The 18,053-nt window shown below is 38.2% G+C and overlaps 1 protein-coding gene across 1 annotated transcript; it reads right to left on the bottom strand.

Annotated features, from left to right (window-relative positions):
* Nucleotides 1-1,151: 1,151 nt before the first annotated feature.
* On the bottom strand, nucleotides 1,152-17,960 carry wdr95 (WD40 repeat domain 95). Its single transcript, XM_029446521.1, has 30 exons — nucleotides 17,914-17,960; nucleotides 17,012-17,264; nucleotides 15,831-15,884; nucleotides 15,660-15,743; nucleotides 15,426-15,491; nucleotides 14,644-14,874; nucleotides 14,471-14,550; nucleotides 14,252-14,342; nucleotides 14,119-14,166; nucleotides 13,965-14,011; nucleotides 12,350-12,467; nucleotides 12,133-12,202; nucleotides 11,335-11,554; nucleotides 11,140-11,245; nucleotides 10,542-10,693; nucleotides 10,272-10,374; nucleotides 10,007-10,113; nucleotides 9,815-9,894; nucleotides 9,661-9,715; nucleotides 9,528-9,573; nucleotides 9,097-9,156; nucleotides 5,002-5,164; nucleotides 4,807-4,902; nucleotides 4,646-4,704; nucleotides 3,856-3,988; nucleotides 3,726-3,765; nucleotides 3,220-3,308; nucleotides 1,741-1,925; nucleotides 1,514-1,615; nucleotides 1,152-1,382 (listed from the first exon to the last, which is right to left on the bottom strand). The coding sequence occupies exons 1-29, from the start codon at nucleotides 17,958-17,960 to the stop codon at nucleotides 1,547-1,549; spliced, it is 2,952 nt and encodes a 983-aa protein (XP_029302381.1). The 3' UTR covers nucleotides 1,152-1,382; nucleotides 1,514-1,546.
* Between the last annotated feature and the right edge of the window lie 93 nt (nucleotides 17,961-18,053).

Raw genomic sequence — 18,053 nt, 5'->3', positions numbered from 1 at the left:
CACAGCTAGAAATAAGAAAATCAAGACTGCCTCACCCTGGATTTTTTCTCCAGTGCCAGTAAATGACAGGGCACATTTGTGGATAGTGACTGTTACTTAATTTTACAGAAACACGGTCAGACTTTCTGGTTCATGACTGCTGGCAAATAAGAAAAGTGTCTGAGTATGTTTTCACTTGAACATCACACTATTTTTAAAGCCTGGGTGTAACTAAAACACATGGATGTGTGGATGTGACCTATAATTAAGATGCTTTCCATCCAGAATTATAGTTTCTCCTTTCTATAGGTGTGTATATTCACTGAGCATTCCTGAATAATTCAGAGCTCCCACTTCTTTAAATCTGTGTGGGTAATTAGGTTTTAGTGCAAATAGTTACTGTAATTAAAAAATAAATGTGGTGTGGATAACCTCCCCCAGGACACTCTTGAAATTATTGTTTGTTAACATTAAATGGCACAGCCTCATACTTTTCAAGTAAGATAAAGAGGGGGAGTGTGTGTGTGCGTGCGTGTGTGTAAGGGATAATAAATGTGTGTGTGTGTGTGTGTGTGTGTAAGGGATGATAAATGGCAGGATTTCTGTGGGTTTGATTTTCATGAATGGTGTCCCGACAAAATATAAATACCACATTGAAAAATCTACTTGATGGACTGTGCAAAATACAATTTTTTGCACAAACATTGTACAAATACATCTCATAATTTCATGTTGTTATTTACTGTATATCACAGTTTATTATGCTTGCACACACAGGACTGTGTCTGCTCTTATATGGCTCACTCTTAACCTACTTATACCTCAAACGCACAAATACTGCAGTATACACTGGGATTAGTTATATCTGTCCCTATTGCGCTTTAAAAAGGTGGTATAATAATGCAAACTCCAGCCTAAGATAGATCTCTCACTAGAAAGTTATAAAGTAAGTAGAGAACAGCTAAAACAAGGGCATTACATAACACCTTCACAAGATCCAAGATAATGCATGTAATACATGGATAATACATCATACACCCAATATTCACTATAAATCCAATATTCCCTCATCTTTTAAATCTGCTTTCCACCAGTTCCTGAGGGAAATGCTACACTAAATTCACTCGGGAGTCAATAACTTTGTCTGTCCGCTCAGCTGTTTGGTGCTCAGAAGGTCGCGTGCAGTGGGATTTTAGAGCTTTTTCATTGAAAGGAGTTTCAGTACTGGATGCTGAAATGATCCAATTTACCCAATTGTGATCAATACAGACTTATTCATCTTATTCAGATGACTCCAGCTGCTTATGAGAGGTCAGGTCTTACACTGGTGTTTGGTGGCTCCACAGCATCAAAGTCTTTCAGATCACAGTGGTTCGACAGCTTGAGAGTTTCATGACGACAGCCTGAAACGCAAAAGAAGACACACACACTAAATATATTAATATAATATAACTCATTTTTTAAGCTGAGTCTGGTATAAGCCTTACATTGCATGTGTACAGCAGTCTTTGCTGGTGTAATGGTTATTACTCACCCAGTCTTGTGTTCCTCTGGATAAAACAGGCTTTTAATCTCCCTTAATGTCTGTGTCACTGACGGACGTTGGGGGAAGTCTCAGTTTACTGTTTGTCTCTGACTGCAATTATGCCGCAAGAGGAGTAGGCAAAAGTTCAGTTCAGTTCAACATTTGCAGGGGGGAGAGAAAGAGAGACACGTAGCTTACACAGTTCAGATAATCATTAGTGAAGTAATGCAGCTCACCTTTAGTTCACCTCTATGAGCCCCAGTCTTGTCAGGATCGATGGCAACAGAAAGACGTGATTTTACATTCAGAATTTCAGTATCAGGCATACTGAGAGGATCAATCAGAACCTCATAGGGGACAGCAGGATGTTTCCACGAAGAGGAAATGTGGACTCTCCAGCTCTCAGACTGCCCAAAGGTCCCTGAGGACAAAGACTTTTCAATTTCAATGTGTTTCAAAATTGCGCAGTATTGTGCTGAAGGAATGTGACAGAGTCAAAACTGCAGCTTCTTAAAATGTCACAATGTCTGAATCTATTTGAAATTCAAGGGCTCTACTGTGCAGCGCTCCCTTACTGACCCACAGGGAAATGTGAGCTTTTTTTTTTCAAAGTCTTATGAATCAGTTTGAAAAATAAATGCTAAAATATTATTAATGACATTTCCTCACATGCAACTATTTCTTAAAAAGATGTGTAAACAAGAGAGATGTGAATTTTACATTCATTGTTCCTATCTACTTCCTGTGAGAAAAGCTGAAGACCATTAACTTAATACAGAAAAACTGATAATACCGTACAAATAAAAATGCATCAGCTTTCTGCCCAGTTATTTTGTAGAAGCAGTAGATTTTCAGTAGGTGGACGGCCAAAAGTGGGATCACAGTCTTCCATTGGTTGTTATACAGCATTTAGAGAAACACTGTGGGGTAACCTGTACAGTCTGTAAAGCACACTGAGACAAATGTATAATTTGTGATATTGGGCTATACAAATAAATTTTATTTATTTATTTAATTTGATTGAGAGTTGTGATAGATGTATGTAAAGGCTGGACTATCAACGAGGTCAGTGACAGCTGTTTAAAGGACTAGTTCAACATTTTGGGAAATATAAGAGTTAGCTGAGAAAATGTATACAACAGGTAGGTTGTGCATTAAATATGAAGCTACAGCCAGCAGGCAGTTATCTCAGCTTAGCACAAATACTATTTCCTGGTGGAACTTCCTGTGGAACTATTCTTTATGGTTTATTTTCAATGTCTATTTATTTGTTTGCAATGTGATGGCCTTTAGGTACATCCTGCATCACTACTGCATGGATTTGTGTTATTACCCAAATGTAACTGACACACTGTAAACCTACAGCCAGGTAGTACTGTAGTGTAGGAGTACTGGTTGTTTACCAGCTCTCTAAGCAAAATATAATTAAGCTGCCATGTAGTTTTCTGTGTGCACTGTACTTGATGGGTACTTGAAGGTGACAGGGCACATACACAATGCACTAGGAGTGGGAGGAAGGAGGTACCATAAGGGTATTATTTTTACACGAGGTCCCTTAGTGGGTTGATCCCACCATGTGTGCCGTCACACTGAAATGAAAATGCCCACAAATAACAGCATTTCTACCTAAAGCACTGCACCATGATTAATGTTGTTGGCATGAACATTAATAATGTGTAGAAAGAAGGGATTGACAGATGCAAAATGACACCCACCTATGAATTCTCCATGTGCACTCCAAAGGCGCACAGTGTAGTCAGTGGATGAGGTAAGCACCACTTGATCATTGTCAACAATCTGCAGGCTGGACCAGAATAAAGAGACAAGAGATGTAATGAGAGAAGGCATTTCTGGCAGAACACTCTAAATCATCCACTCTGTTGGTACGTCTGATGGCAGATGCACCCCGGGCAGCATCTTACGTATACTGATCGTCTGTTTAAGACCTTCCCACACACCGTTTCTTCCATACTTTGTTCAGTCTACTGCAGCAGACGGAAGTTATGCTGCTGCTGCTGCTGATTCTGCCACCTAATACTTAGACTGATTGTTTCCACTAAGGATGTAGCCATGGGGACTCATAAATATACAACAAGCTAAAAGTAAAGGACACAACCCAAAGTCTACTTGCTGTTGGACAGCAGTTACCAGATCATTTTAAAATCAAGACAAGATGAAATTATGACTGACCATGAGAAAACGTGTTGTGTGTTTTACATACCCAGTGATTCTGCTGGTGTGGGCACGCCAGAAGTTTTCAGCTGAATGAATGTGAAAACACATTAACAGTATTAACAGTAACTCTTCATATTTCTACTATATGTCTAACCAAAGAAAATAAAGCAGCTAACCTCGAGGTGATCTTTGCCCAGGTGCAAACTTTTCCATGTTGTAAACATAGATGTAACCTATTTGGTCAGCAGCGTACAGCATTGTGTCCTTGTCTGTTTTAGCCAGTTTCGTAATCTTTTGTTGGAATCTAGACTGCAAAATGAAAAATAAAGAATGAAATCTTGCTTTTCAATCATAGCACTGACATGTCACCAACTGTTCACAATAAGTATTTGGTAATGGCTAAGTAACTGTTACCCTCCCTGCAGACAGGTTTTATACATTCCCCAAGATAATAGTCCTCGCCAAATAATCTGATATAATATATCATAACAAATTGTAGAAACTAATCATCAAGAAACCAAAGTACATGGAAATAAAAGCACCTTGAAATTGTTAAGAGACATTGTTGCTAGGTAACAAAACATAAGTGGGGTATGATATCAAAGCAAACATTTTGTTTTAATGGTGTTTTTAGTGTCTTTTGTGAAAAATATTAACATTTGAACATTTTATAGCCTCAAAACCCAATTTCTGCATTCATAAGCACATGTTTTATTTCAGCTTTATGCCCCCTTTTTCCCCCACCGCTCAATATTAAGGGTCCCTGCTTTGCATTATGTAGCTGCAAGGAAGGTATACCTGCTAGTTGTTCAAAAACTAGAACTAAGCAAAGAAACAGCCCGCACCAAATGATCTTACTGTTTAATCAGCAATTTTGAAGGTAAGAGAAAGAAAAGTGAAACTGGAGTGCTATGACTGGAGATCTAAACGTGAAACTAATAAATGTTGTAGAGTTAAATATCTTACAGCTTTGAAGGTGCCCACACATTGTCTTCCACTGAGCACGTTCCAGAGATTTATACAACCTTTAAAAGAGAAAATACATAATTAACAGTGTATTTGAAGACACTGTGAAAGGTTGTAAAATGCAGTCATGCGCTTTAATTAGTGCTGTTTATAACACTGACCCATGGCTCCTGACGACAGTAGAGCTGTAGCCGAGGAAAACTGCTGCAACTTGGAGTTCTTTAGGAAAATGATGCTTGGAACGCTTGTATCCAGTCCTGTGTAACAGAGAAACACATCAAATAAATACAATGTTCTCATATGCACATCAGAGTTTTTATTGAACATATTCACCATTCACTTTGCTCCAAAATTACCTTCAACATTTTGGTGTTCAGCTAGAAGAGGGCTGACAAACCGACACTGTATACGTCCAGAAACCACGTTCCACACTATAATCTCTCCATTATAGCTGCTGGTGGCTAAGAGAGATGGGGGACACTGCGCCACACAAAGGATGTCCTCCTTATGGCCACTTTTCTGAGGAAAGACAAAGTCTGAGTCTCTCATAATGGCAGGATAAAAGGTTTTGCCACAGTAGTTTTAAAGATAATAATTAAAAAAGATAGTGGATCGCTTTTCCTGTCACTTCAGCATGTTTTTAACCAACTGTAAAAATGTGTTCAAGCTTCAAAGATTATCTCTTACAATGGCAAGGAAAGTGCAAAGTTTAAAAAAAAATTATATTTACTGATAAAGCCTGATATGACACTAATGGTACGGATCCAATACAACTTTAAATACATCGTTTTTGGGAACATTTTGGGGAAAAAAGGTAACTGGCTGCTGGTGGTAGCTTATATTTATCATACATTTTACAGACACAAGGGTGGTCTTGTTGATCTTTTTATTTCACTCTCAGTAAGAAAGTGAATAAGTGTATTTTGCAAAATGTAATCTATTTCTTTAACTGTATCAATTTAAGAAGGATCAAGGGGTTTGCACAACTCAAAGAATAAGTGGAGGGGGGTTAAAAGTCACCAGTGTGACAAACATTTCAAGGAAACATCTTTCTGAAGAGCTAAGCAGTTCGATTCAACAGCACAGAAATTGTGGGTGGGAAATATTTCCACTCATTTCAAGCTATGTTTGAAGGTGGAAGAGTTTTCGCTGCAGTCTTCCAGTACTCTGGTGTGTCACACGTTTTGGATCGTTTAGATATCAAACCCCTGAGCGAGCAGACAAGCCAAACATTTCTCTTGCCTCTGTACTTCACACTGATATGTGGCCTTTTGTGCTTCCTACTTTCTTTCACTGAACTTATTGGGAACATTTAGCTTAAAGTGACACTGCCAACGAGAAACTGTATACAAATCAGGAAAAGCAGATGGCATTCTTTTGACTGGCACTGATAAGTGAACTTACTGTAAATTATATTTCAAGCCTAGGAAAATATTTAGCTGAACTGGGCCATGTTTTGAAATATTAATGAGAAGCAACACAACACTGACCATCTGGAGAAACAGAGAAAAAATCACAGTGAACCCCGAGGCTCAGTGGATAAGGGAAACAAACCAATATATATAGAACAACCCATTGATCTTCTTCCTGGAGGCCATTAATGAAAAACAATTTCAAGAGAGGGCTCTGTAAGGGGGTCACTCTTTGTACTGTCCTCCCTACTGCATTCATTCTACTCTGTTGATGGGCCTTTTTGAGGGTGAGTGCAACTACCAGCCATAATAAAAGAGATGGAAGGGGACTCAGCTTCACCTCCTAAATGATAATAAAGCATTACTGAAAATCAATTTTCCCTCCATACAGCTCATGGAGAGAAAGAACTGCACCCTGACACCAGAGTTAACCTGACCACTTTATACAGGTACAATCAAATAAAGGAACTGTAATCTATCCTGTGATATTATTGGGGACTGAATATACAGCGTTGAGAGCATGAGGCTACATTCATTTTTGTAGTTGCTGATTTTACCTGACAATGAAGTGAGATGCTGTTAAATCCCACTTCATTGACATGTAAAATCAATGGTTATAAACTATTTGGAATGGGAATAGGAAAATGAAAAGGTGCTTGGTCGAGAAATCCTAATTATTTTTGGTAATTCCCTGGCTTTTCCTCTTGTGCACACTGGGGAAGCTATAACCAAATGCTGAAAAATATTTTTTAAAGCAATTTTTTTAGGCAACGACTTCCTCGTTGGCTTCAGTTTTCAGGCCAGAAGTTTGCCGCTTGCCAAATACCTGCAAAGCTAATGGCACGCCTATCCGCCTCAACTGTACTTTGTGTTTAGTGATAATTAACCAATGTTAGCATGCTAACATGCTAAACTAAGATAATAACAATAATAAATTGAATTTATATAGCGCTTTTCGAGACCTCAAAGCCGCTTTACAATAGTAGGGGAAGTGGGGGAGGGGTTAAGACGAGGGAAGAAAGAGAAAGAGAAAAAAAAAAAAATAATAATAATAATAATAACAATACGGTTAACAGGGGGCTAGCAAATGATACTAGAGAATAGGTGCGTCTTGAGGCGGGACTGAAATATGGAGAGGGACTGAGAGTCACGGATGTCTTGGGGGAGGGAGTTCCAGAGCCTGGGTGCTGCCCTGGAGAAGGCTCTGTCTCCAAAGCTGCACAGCTTGGATTTGGGGGTGGAAAGGAGACCAGCTGAGGTGGATCTGAGGGACCGTGGGGGTTGGTAGGAGGAGATGAGGTCAGTGAGATAGGAGGGGGCTAGGTGGTGGAGGGCTTTGTAAGTGAGGACCAGGAGTTTGTAGTTGATTTGGAGGGAGACAGGTAGCCAGTGGAGTTCTTTGAAGATGGTGAGTATGGTAAACCAGCTAAACATCCGCATGTTGGCATTGATAGGTTACAGCAGTAGTTGTTTGCCTGACTTCACCTTTAGGACATATTGTAGCCTAAAATCAGATTAAATTAGTGGTTTCATTCACAATCCAGCAACTATAAATCCGTCAATGATGAGAAATACAATCCCTTCAGAATGCCAATGGTGTTAGCATCTCTCTGACGTGCCTTGGATTACAACACTGTGACATTTAGAGTATCAAATCATCTGTATTTCTTAAGGAGATTTTTCTTGAGATAGATGTATTGCTTTTTGAATACACAATAATCATGTGCTTTAACTTTTGTGCTAATTCCGATACAATTTTATCTGCAAACAAAAACGTGGAAGAAAATAACTACAGGGGATAAATATATTGAGGTTAACCTATAAGTCACTGTGGTGGGAGCATAGGGCTCAGTCAGTACACCTTGTGTTCTGACTGAGTCAGTGATAAAAATCGTCTTACATTTCAGTGAGATCTCAGACTCTCTGGAGCAGAGCCTGCCATAAATGACAGGTATACTGACAGGTCAAAGCTTGGCTGCACTGGGAGAGACACAAAGAAAAGCTATGTGATGTGACATCCCCAGTGATGTGTCTGGGAGAAAACCTCAATATTATATATTACACTATAACTTAGTATAGGCCTGTATACCATATGGGTAAATGAAGATGGCAAGAAAGGAAAACATTTCAAAATATGTAATGGAAATTTTCAAGATGGAGAGAAATGGCGAGAAATGTGAGACAGGAGCAATGGGGTAACTTGCTGCTTGAGTTTTTTTTGTTTTTTTATCTGCAAGCAATGCTGCACAGTAAGGCAGAGATCAGGGATGCTGTGTTACCCATATCTCTCTGAGCTTTCCAGCCAGTCAGCAAAACAGACTCTAAGGACGACAGCGTTCTCTGTGTAATATGAACAAACATCCAGCAGTGAACTATTACTCTACACAGCACTGAAGGTGCACCAGTGACTGGGGCTGAGAATGGACAGGCTGTACTGCAGAGCTAAGTTTACTATTTTATATACTACTGGCTATATACACAATGCATCATATTTTATGTATTTGTATGCAAACTCCTTGTAACCATCACTGTCAAATAAATGTGATGGAATAAAGCACACGGTGTGTGTCTGAAATGTAGTAGAGTAGAAGTATAAAGGGACATAAAATGGTAATACTCAAGACCTAAAATACCTCAACGTTTTACTTGAGTATAGTACTTAAGTAAATATGCTTTTTTACTGGAAAAATGGAAAATGCAGATTTTCAAAAACATTGTTTTATAAATAAAAATACACTGCAGCAACAAAACGATGAATAAGGTGGTAACTGAATAACTACAGAGATAGTTCAAACTGTGCACTCGCCTGATGTGTTTTTGATCATGCATTCAGTTCACAAAAAAAATATCCAATTTTTATTTTTGTCATTTTTAACACATATAGCTGTGCTTTTTAGAAATGGAAGAATAACGATTGGATCTGACTGAAATGAACATCACAGGGGAATACTACCTCTCAGTCGGAGCCCATTGAACTACTTATTATTTTGATCTGCCTGAACATCTTTTCTCAAAGACAATTCTCTGTTTATTAATCACCAGATCATCTTGCCACGAAGGCTGCGGCCTCTGAATATGATGAAGTCCCTCAGGTATGTCCTGACAAAATAAAGATGCAGTCAGAAAACAGGACATTTTTGACTTAATATTAATATATTTTCTTATGTTTGGATCAGAAAAATTGCTGGCAGAATATCCTATTAGCACATACAAATTCTTATTAACATGACCATGACAAGAAGAGTTATCCGCCATGCAGCAAGAAACGTGCAAACTTCTTTCTGATTTTATAATGACATTCAAAACAGACTATATGCAGCATGAACTATCAGTAGTTCTTTTTATGTTTCCCAATGTATACAAAGGAAAATAGGATACAATATGATGGATGGATTGGAGAAATAATTGGATTGGGATTTCTGTAGCACAACTGACAAATAATACCTAGAACTCATGTCTTTTTTACTCACTGGGTAAATGTCAATCTTCCGGTCCCGGCCGACAGACATCACATAGCTTCAAATATAAAATTGCAAAAGCTCAATATGAATAAAAATGTACACTGAGCCAAGAACACAAGCCATAAATCACATCATTACTCACAAAGTCCTGTGAACTTGCACAAAGATGCAGTCACACACTTCGTGACATTCACCATCTACAGAAAACATTGAAAGCAATCTTTCACAATTAATGGATAATATAAGATTTCAAGCTCTTTTGTTTTGTGGAAGTAATGAAAATGTACAATACATACCCTTCTGTAGTGTCTTTAGGCACTGACCATTGTTGAAGTTCCAGATCTTTAAACAACCATCTCTCCCACCTGTGACGAGTCTGCAAACACAAAGTGTGATAAAGTAGTGTGTAAGTGGTAGTAAGGGTAAGTAGTGGCTAAATATATTTCATTAAAAGTGAAACATTTTACAAACTGTTTCATGTACAGCACCTTCTCCCATTGGGGTCAAAAGCCATGCATGTGATGGCAGACAGGTCATGTGTGCCACCAAACTCAAAAACCTGACGGCCAGTGTCGAAATCCCAGACTTTAACAATCTGCAAAAAGTAATTTTAACATTTGAAAGTAATTGTTCAGTTGATATATGTCAGACAAATATGATCATGTTCCTATTTTAACACAGACTGGAGGAATTTAAAAGTGGAAGTGTGAAGATGGGTCATTTGTGTCTGTTGTAAAGTATTAATTTACTCACAGATCCCTCAGTGCAGCTGACAACTTGACGGAACTCCTCACTGTATCCGCAGCACATTACAGTCTCATTATGTGAAACAGTCAGACGGCTGTGAAGCTTTGGGCTTACAGAGGCAGAAGATAATAAAATGAATAAAAAGGAGAAAAACAACTCTTCAAAAGCATCAGCTGTATTTTTTATTTTTAGAGTTTTACAAACCAGTGTCCTGAAAATATCTTCAGAGTGCATTAGATTCTGTGATGAATAAAGCACAAAAGCTTGAAAACCAACCTTATCTTCAGGGAGAGCACAGCCATACAGTCTGCTGCAATGTAAAAGGATTTCATAGCAGAGGAATATGAGCATGCCGATATGTCACCATGAATCCTGCTTGCTTTGGGGTCTGCTGTAAACACGCAACACTGATCTTGAATATCCCAGATCTGAAATGGAAACAGGTGAACAGCGATATAAGAAGTATTCACATTATTCACTTAAAGCAAAGCCACGCTACAGAAATATTCAAATTCTCTATTTAAAATGTAATTCTAGTACAAGTACAGGAGCATTAGCCCTAATTTGTACCCTTAAATATCAAAATACTATATAATACACATTCATGCAGAATGCCTCCTGTCAGTATTACATTATACCACTGGATCATTGTTATTAACTGATGTAAGCAGCACTGAACACTGTAGCTTGTTGAGGTGAAGCTAACGTATGCCGGTTTTTATACTGCTGTTTAGCTTAATCTTTAATTAACATCACGTTTAATAAAGTAGCATAAAATGGAAAAACTCAAGAAAAGTCAAAGTCAATATTTTGTTTTTAAATTAGTTGTAATTAGTTACTTAGCGAAACATAATAATAATGACTCATGAATCACCTTCACAATGCGGTCTATGGAGACAGAGAAGATCTGACTGTCCTCTGAGAAGATGCTGAGGTAGACGATGGGAGCGGAGTGGCCTTTCAAAATACCGGTTGGTTTCCTAAAAAGAAAAACAGAACCAAGAGGAGGTGTTTTTTTTATTTATTGTTCGTTGTCTTAAAGATAGCCTGCTGAACTCTGGCTCCTCACCTAGAAAAATGTGGGTTCCACATGCGTATCAGTTTGTCCATGCCTCCAGTGATCAGCAAGCTGTGCTCCTGACAAAGGTCAAAGGTCTTGACCCCTTTGCAGATGGTAAAAGCTGTCTGGTCACATGATGCTCGAAGCTGTGGAGTCCAGCTCAGTTGGACCTTCTTTGTCTTACCTTCATAGCAGGCCTCTCTGATCTCACTCAACTGCTGTTCAGCGTCTATTAAAGGCAGCACACAGCCTCACAAAGAAAAAGAAAATACATTTTGTTACAAGGCTACGTGTATGAGCATCAATCAAACATGCCTTCTGTAGCAAGGAGAGCCATTATCAGAATAAATGACCAAGCGGGCAAGTAGACACACACACAACACACACAAACACAAACACACACACACACACACACACACACACACACACACACACACACACACACACACACACACACACACACACGCATGCTGGCATTGATTGGTGAATTTGTGATAGATGAGTCATCATGCGTCATCTATTACAGCTCTCCTACCAGGCTGCCTAATGTTCAACATAGAGTTTGATTACTGTTTGAAAGGACGTTTTAGAATTGTTTTTTAACATTTTCAACATTTGTCTTTTTTTATCTGTATCTTAAATCACAGCACATTCACAGAGAATATGTATATGAATATGTATGTGTAAGAAGAGAGTAAGAAGTGTTTTAAATCACAATATGGAAAGTCTTGGGTTGTGTGTTATTATCCTGATGGTGCTGAACATATGCCAAAAGAAATAAAAAATCCAAAGAAAAACAGATAATACCTATAACGAGGGAAGAAGATTCTTCATTTGATGAGGAGACAACAGCTTGAAAACTATGAAAATATTTTGCCTAAAGTTAGAGAGACAAATTAGTTGCTCAGTTTATTTCAGGGTTATCTGTTCATATTGCAAGTAAAATGTACACAGCTTCTGCAGATATTGTACATTTAGATTAATTTCTTTGGAAGGTAAGTATACATGCACATGGAAAGGTCACCTGTGTTACCCAGTCCTGATGAACTTTCCATCTGACAAATGTCACATTCGGAGAAAGCACTGCATTGTCCATCGCTATGTTGGGAATATTTTCAATCTTTGGTAATTTATTCCATAATCTATAAAAAAATTGAAGTTGAGATGTACATCAGGCATGAAACTGGTCACATTTTCTGAGAAACAGCCCTACGTAGTATGTACAATACATATAATATATTTGATTGCCAGGGAAACTATAACAAGCAAAGGTATAATTTTCCACCTCATCTTTCTGTTTCTGTGCTAATAATAATCCTTTTAGTATTTTGAGTCCATACACTCAGTTCTCTGTTATGACCAGAACAAAATAAGTACACAATCACTACTGCGAAAGACTCGGATTGACTCAATCTCACATACATGTTCTTTCATCCTGAATACATGGAAATGTTCCACGTTTAACTAAGAAAAGAGAAATACAAAAGAGAACCTTTTAAATGTTGAAGGTCACAATACTGGTGCAATGACTAGTCAATGAAGTCACCAGAACAAATAATGTATACTGCATGACCCAAACAGATTAAAAAAAGTTTTTTATAGTCTGGGAAAATGATAAAATCATTTGCAATTGTTTAAAATAAAACCTTAATAAATATAAAAATTAAAAGATAATTTCACAGCTACAAATCTGAACACTTTCTCTCAGTAATACATACCTAATAAATCAACAATATTCACAAATGACTGAATTTGGAGACACATTTTAGTCGACAATCTTAATGGAGATAAAAACATATTTCCTTTTAGTGCTCTAAATGTTTCTCTATCAAAGCTCAATATGTCAAAGTTTGATGATTTAATCAAGAGTTTCTTATATGATAAAGAAAAGATGAAAATGTCATTATGTTAGCAAAACCAGAAAGTTTGGTTCACTGCAAATGTGTTTTACAAAAGAGAACTGAAATTTGAAAAAATAAACCTTGCCCTTTCAAAAAACAAAAAGAAAGAAAGGAAATCATAGTCTTCAATTATTTAGTTGAAGTAGCTCTGTTTCTTTGTACTTAGAGTACTGCAAAACTGCACATCTAATTAAGCAATTCTGATTCAGAAGTGTGTGGTAGTCTTTAATGTAAAATCATGCCACGGCTGCTATCAGTCACATTACTGAGCAGAGAGCCTCAAATGTTTTACTCATCAGCACAAGTGTTATGCTGTGAATCATCAAATACGGCAAATGTATCTCACTCATAGGAAAGTTCATTTCAGTTTTTCACTAACAAATTCCTTTTGATCAGTCATCACATAATCTGAGAGGGAAACAAGAAAGCACACAGATCTGATTGGCTGTTTATGGTTGATGTCTTCCTCGGGCTCATCTGAATTTTCTTACCCGGCTGTGTAGTAAACTCAAAGAGTCTAATCAAAGACTTTGAGTATCTGGCAGATTATTGCTGGAAAAGATGCTTGAAATGTTCTGATACTATTATACTGTAAAAAGATGTGCACTGTATATACTAATAATACCTTTAGGATACCTCGTCCTCTAATTCCTGTTCCAATAACACTGACTAACAGTGTGTAAGTGAATAATTCAAATAAGATTGAATGTGTGTAACGCTTTAGAAAAGCAAAATTACCTGAGGGTATCTCCAACAGTGGATATTAAAATGATAGTCACGCATCCCTGAAACACAAACACAAAAATTAACCTCTGCCAGTGTTAATCAAGTGGAATATAATAAATGATCATTTTGTTTGAGAATTGGATGAGGATTACACAAAAAGACCTACGTCCATGTCTCCATACACAATACAACATTTATCAGGGTCCAGTGTAGCTATGAGGGAAAAACACAAACCATTATTGCGAGTTATTGCAACATTTGGAAGATATGGTTACATACCGCTTTGTTTTTGCTCACCTGTAGTCTAATGTCAAAGGCACTGTGTCAAGTGCATTGATCTGGCAATAAGGCTCCAGAGTGGAAAGCTCATAAAGTTGGATCTCTCTGTCTCTGCAAGATAACAAGACACACACAATAAACAAAGCTTGAATAGTCTGGAACCTGCAGTTAGAGTAATCAATGTACTCAATAAATAAAGTGCTCTTTAAGTTATTTTATTAAACCTATTCTCATAATACCCCGTTCCAATCATCAGCTTGTTGAACTCTGTCATGAGAGTAAAATCACTTGCCCACTTTGACTTCCTGTTTGCAGGGTCCTTCATTCTGTAAGACGTGAAAAAAATGAATATGTTAAACATATTGACGTGTCCTTGAGGTGTTCAGATTAATGTAGAAATGTGAAAACATACAAACATGTGTTTGGTTTTCAATGGTTTAAGTTCAGGGCTCCAGGAGCAAACAACCCCGTCTTCTCGCACTGTTATGATGGAGCCATCATGGGTGGAGTGGATGTTGACAATGGGGATGCCATGATGCAACGCCTTCGTACTGGCTGGCAGAGTGAAAGCCACCTGCTTACTGCGCCTCGTAGTTTCCTGCTTCTCTTTGTACTCCTGCAGCATGTGTGTGCAGAACTCACCCTGTGACACATTACTTTGTGTTAGGTTCAGGTTGTGTATCCTGCACGTTGACAGATATACAATTGCTATCATGGTTATTTAATAAGGGGCATAGGTTGGGTTTCACAGGTAGGGAGGAAACAGTTCTTCAAGCAAAAATAAAATAGGTATGTGGATGATTATTGCTATTTCCTACATTTTCATCTAGAAATTACGAAATGTGTTACATCATGCTTTCCAAATGATTAGCAGTATAATAAAAAATGAAATGTTGTGTAATTGCTGTATCTTCACTAAAAAGAGCTAAGTCCTTTATGTCTTATTTAAAATGTAATATTTGACTGATGTTTAATTATTGCATGAACATAGGATTTTGATAAGAGAGGCTAACGTATCTCCCCCATTACCCGTGAAAAGTACAATTGTAAAATAAAATAATTTGACTCTTGCAATTAAAAAACCAACCATACTACAACTTATTAAAGTTGACTAACTATCCAGCCAGAGAAAAAAACAGTGAAGTGAACAAAAAGGATGCATGCTCCATAAGAGACAGACAAGTTTCATCTCACCCATGAAATCTGTCCTTGGCCTGAATAATCAATCTTCTTAAATAACCCTTGAATCTGCGCATTGCTCTGTGAAATTCAAAGAACAAAAGAATACAGAACAATGACACTTATTGTAAATCAATCAGATAATTGCAAAGACTCGTCCTCAATTGAAAAAAGTGACATACAGAGAACGCAGAGATGAGAGAATCTGAGCGAGAGTAAAATATCAAAAGAAATGTCACACTGTCTTACCGTCTTAGGCAAACCCAAACACCTCTTCACTATACGTCCAAAACTCTTCGCATCAATGGATCTCAAGCCACCCGTTTCAAATTCCTTTACAAGGAAAAATACAGTCAAATCTTACAGATATGAATATCAAGACTGTCAGTATGTTTTTAAAAGATGCAGTTTAAACAGTACCTCAAATGCTAGTTTCAATTTCTGGAGGTTGTCGAGTGATATCGTCTCATCGATCTTATTGGAGAGAGGAACAATTGTGACTTTATATTTTGACATGAGACAATTAATAATGTGGGTTGATTGTGAATATTCTATGAAAGGAGCACAATACATAATAATACCAGTACTACAGTTTAATTGGCAAAAATGCTCCTTTTTTTTCACTCCACTCAAATCCACTCACCAGGCAGTTCATAAAGTCTGTGTGCTAGAGAGGAGATATTAGCACCATGTAATTATCAAAACACATAATTAGGGCTGCACCTCTGAGTATTAATGACCATCTGTAAAGGCCATTGGCAGCTATGATATGTCTCTGAGATGCTTGCACAAGTCTGCACGACTGGCCGGGCTGATAATGGCCTCTCTTCAATTTGCCACGGTTTCCTAGCAACGGGTCATTGATCCATGACACTATTTGATCCATCATTAATAAATAACCGGGAATAATAGCCTAATTCCTTAAGGATGTAACTAGAGTCAAGGTTTCCTCACGTTATCGCCTGAATTTCAGAGATAATTGTTTAATCAGTAAGCGATGGAAGAGCTGAAAGTCGACTGCAGAACTTTGAACTCCTGAGCCTGTTCTGTCTAATCTGCCATGGCACATTGCTCATGACCTGAAGCAGGAGCGTGTGACTGACATCTGCAACGTCAACTTCAGCTGGTGCATCAGCCTCCTGCATCAGTCCATCATTCCTGTCAGTTTAAAAGCTTGAATTTGAATCTACTGGGGTCCTTTAAAGTGGTTCGCTCAGCAACTGTGCTTGTTCTTCTTTGGCCTGAAACATGACCGTCCCTGGCTCTGGTACAGATTGTCCTGCCTGATGCGCTGTTAGGCTGCGAGTAAATTGATCGTCAACCTGATTTAAAATGGCATTTTTGCCATTATCTCATTCATTCTGCAGAGATATGCTTCAGCTGTAGTTGAGTGTAAGCACATGAAGGAGTCTGTAAACTGGTGAATGTAACACTCTAGTGACACCTGGAGGATAAAAGCAGCAACTTTAAGAAAGTAGACTCATTGGGAAAGGGATCATGGCACTGAAATATTCCAAATTAAGGACAACTCTTTATGTGATAGGGTCAAATGTATCACATTCTCTTATTTCATTTACAGATTCATGGTTTGAAAACTGTACCTTGAGGCTGCACAGTCTGCGAGTTGAGTCAGTAATGTGGTAATGTCGTCTCATTTGAGCCTCATCTCCAAGTGTGATAGAGTGTCTCCGCCTGTTCTGTCTCAGCAGCTCTCGCACCAGCCATTCAGGCTGCTCTTGTCTGTCCTCGGTGACGGCCCTTTGTCCGGGTGCTGAGAAGTCATCTGTTAGTTTCTCACTCCAACAACCCGACCCCGTCGTGCAGCCCCCTGTAATCCCCAGTTCAGAGAGGATGCTGGAGGATCAGAGATGTTGTTTTGTTTAAATGCATGTACTGTTGTTATAGTAAATTGTTATCATGGGTAAATATTGTTTTGGTTCTCACTAAAGGTTTTTGAGAAGGTTGTTATTGTATCTTTACTTGACGCAGGGAAACCAACATTGTTCCAAACTTTTTCTTTTTTTAAATGCAAGTGGAAACTTCACATAGATCTATTTAATCTTTGGAGTGTGATTGTAAATTCCAGGTGACTTCCTGTATTACATGGTAACTGCTCAGTGCTGCCACAGATGGCAACTCAGGCACCATGACAACAGTAAACATTTTATGAACATGACAGAGAAACAAGGAAAGGCCTTTTATTCCTAAAGTATACCAACATTAAAACTCTTCAAATACAAATACAAATTGTATTAAATAGGGAAAAACTCACAGATGAACACATTTGGTTTTAAATGGTGGTAAGGAGAGAAACCAAATAGCAGATTACCTGGTCACATGTTGGGTTTCTAATCTTCCTGAGGCTGAAGAAGCGCGGACTCTTTTCCCCAATGGCATCCTTGTTAGATGGCGATGTGATGTAAAACGCAGACTTTAATGTGGCCCATTTCCCCAGTCAGACCTCCAAACAGATGTTATTCAGACAGATCTCACATGTGTCTACCTGACACTGACTCTAACATTACACCTGAGCAGAGCAGGTGGCCCCATGGTAACTAAGAAACCCAGAGTGACAACTGAGACTACAAAACTACGGACAAGAAGCTGCACTTACAGAGAGAGAAACAGCTTCGTTAAAGCCAT

Source organism: Cottoperca gobio, chromosome 13 (assembly GCF_900634415.1).
Source record: "Cottoperca gobio chromosome 13, fCotGob3.1, whole genome shotgun sequence".
NCBI lineage: Eukaryota > Metazoa > Chordata > Actinopteri > Perciformes > Bovichtidae > Cottoperca > Cottoperca gobio.
This window is presented reverse-complemented; position numbering and strand designations above follow the sequence as displayed.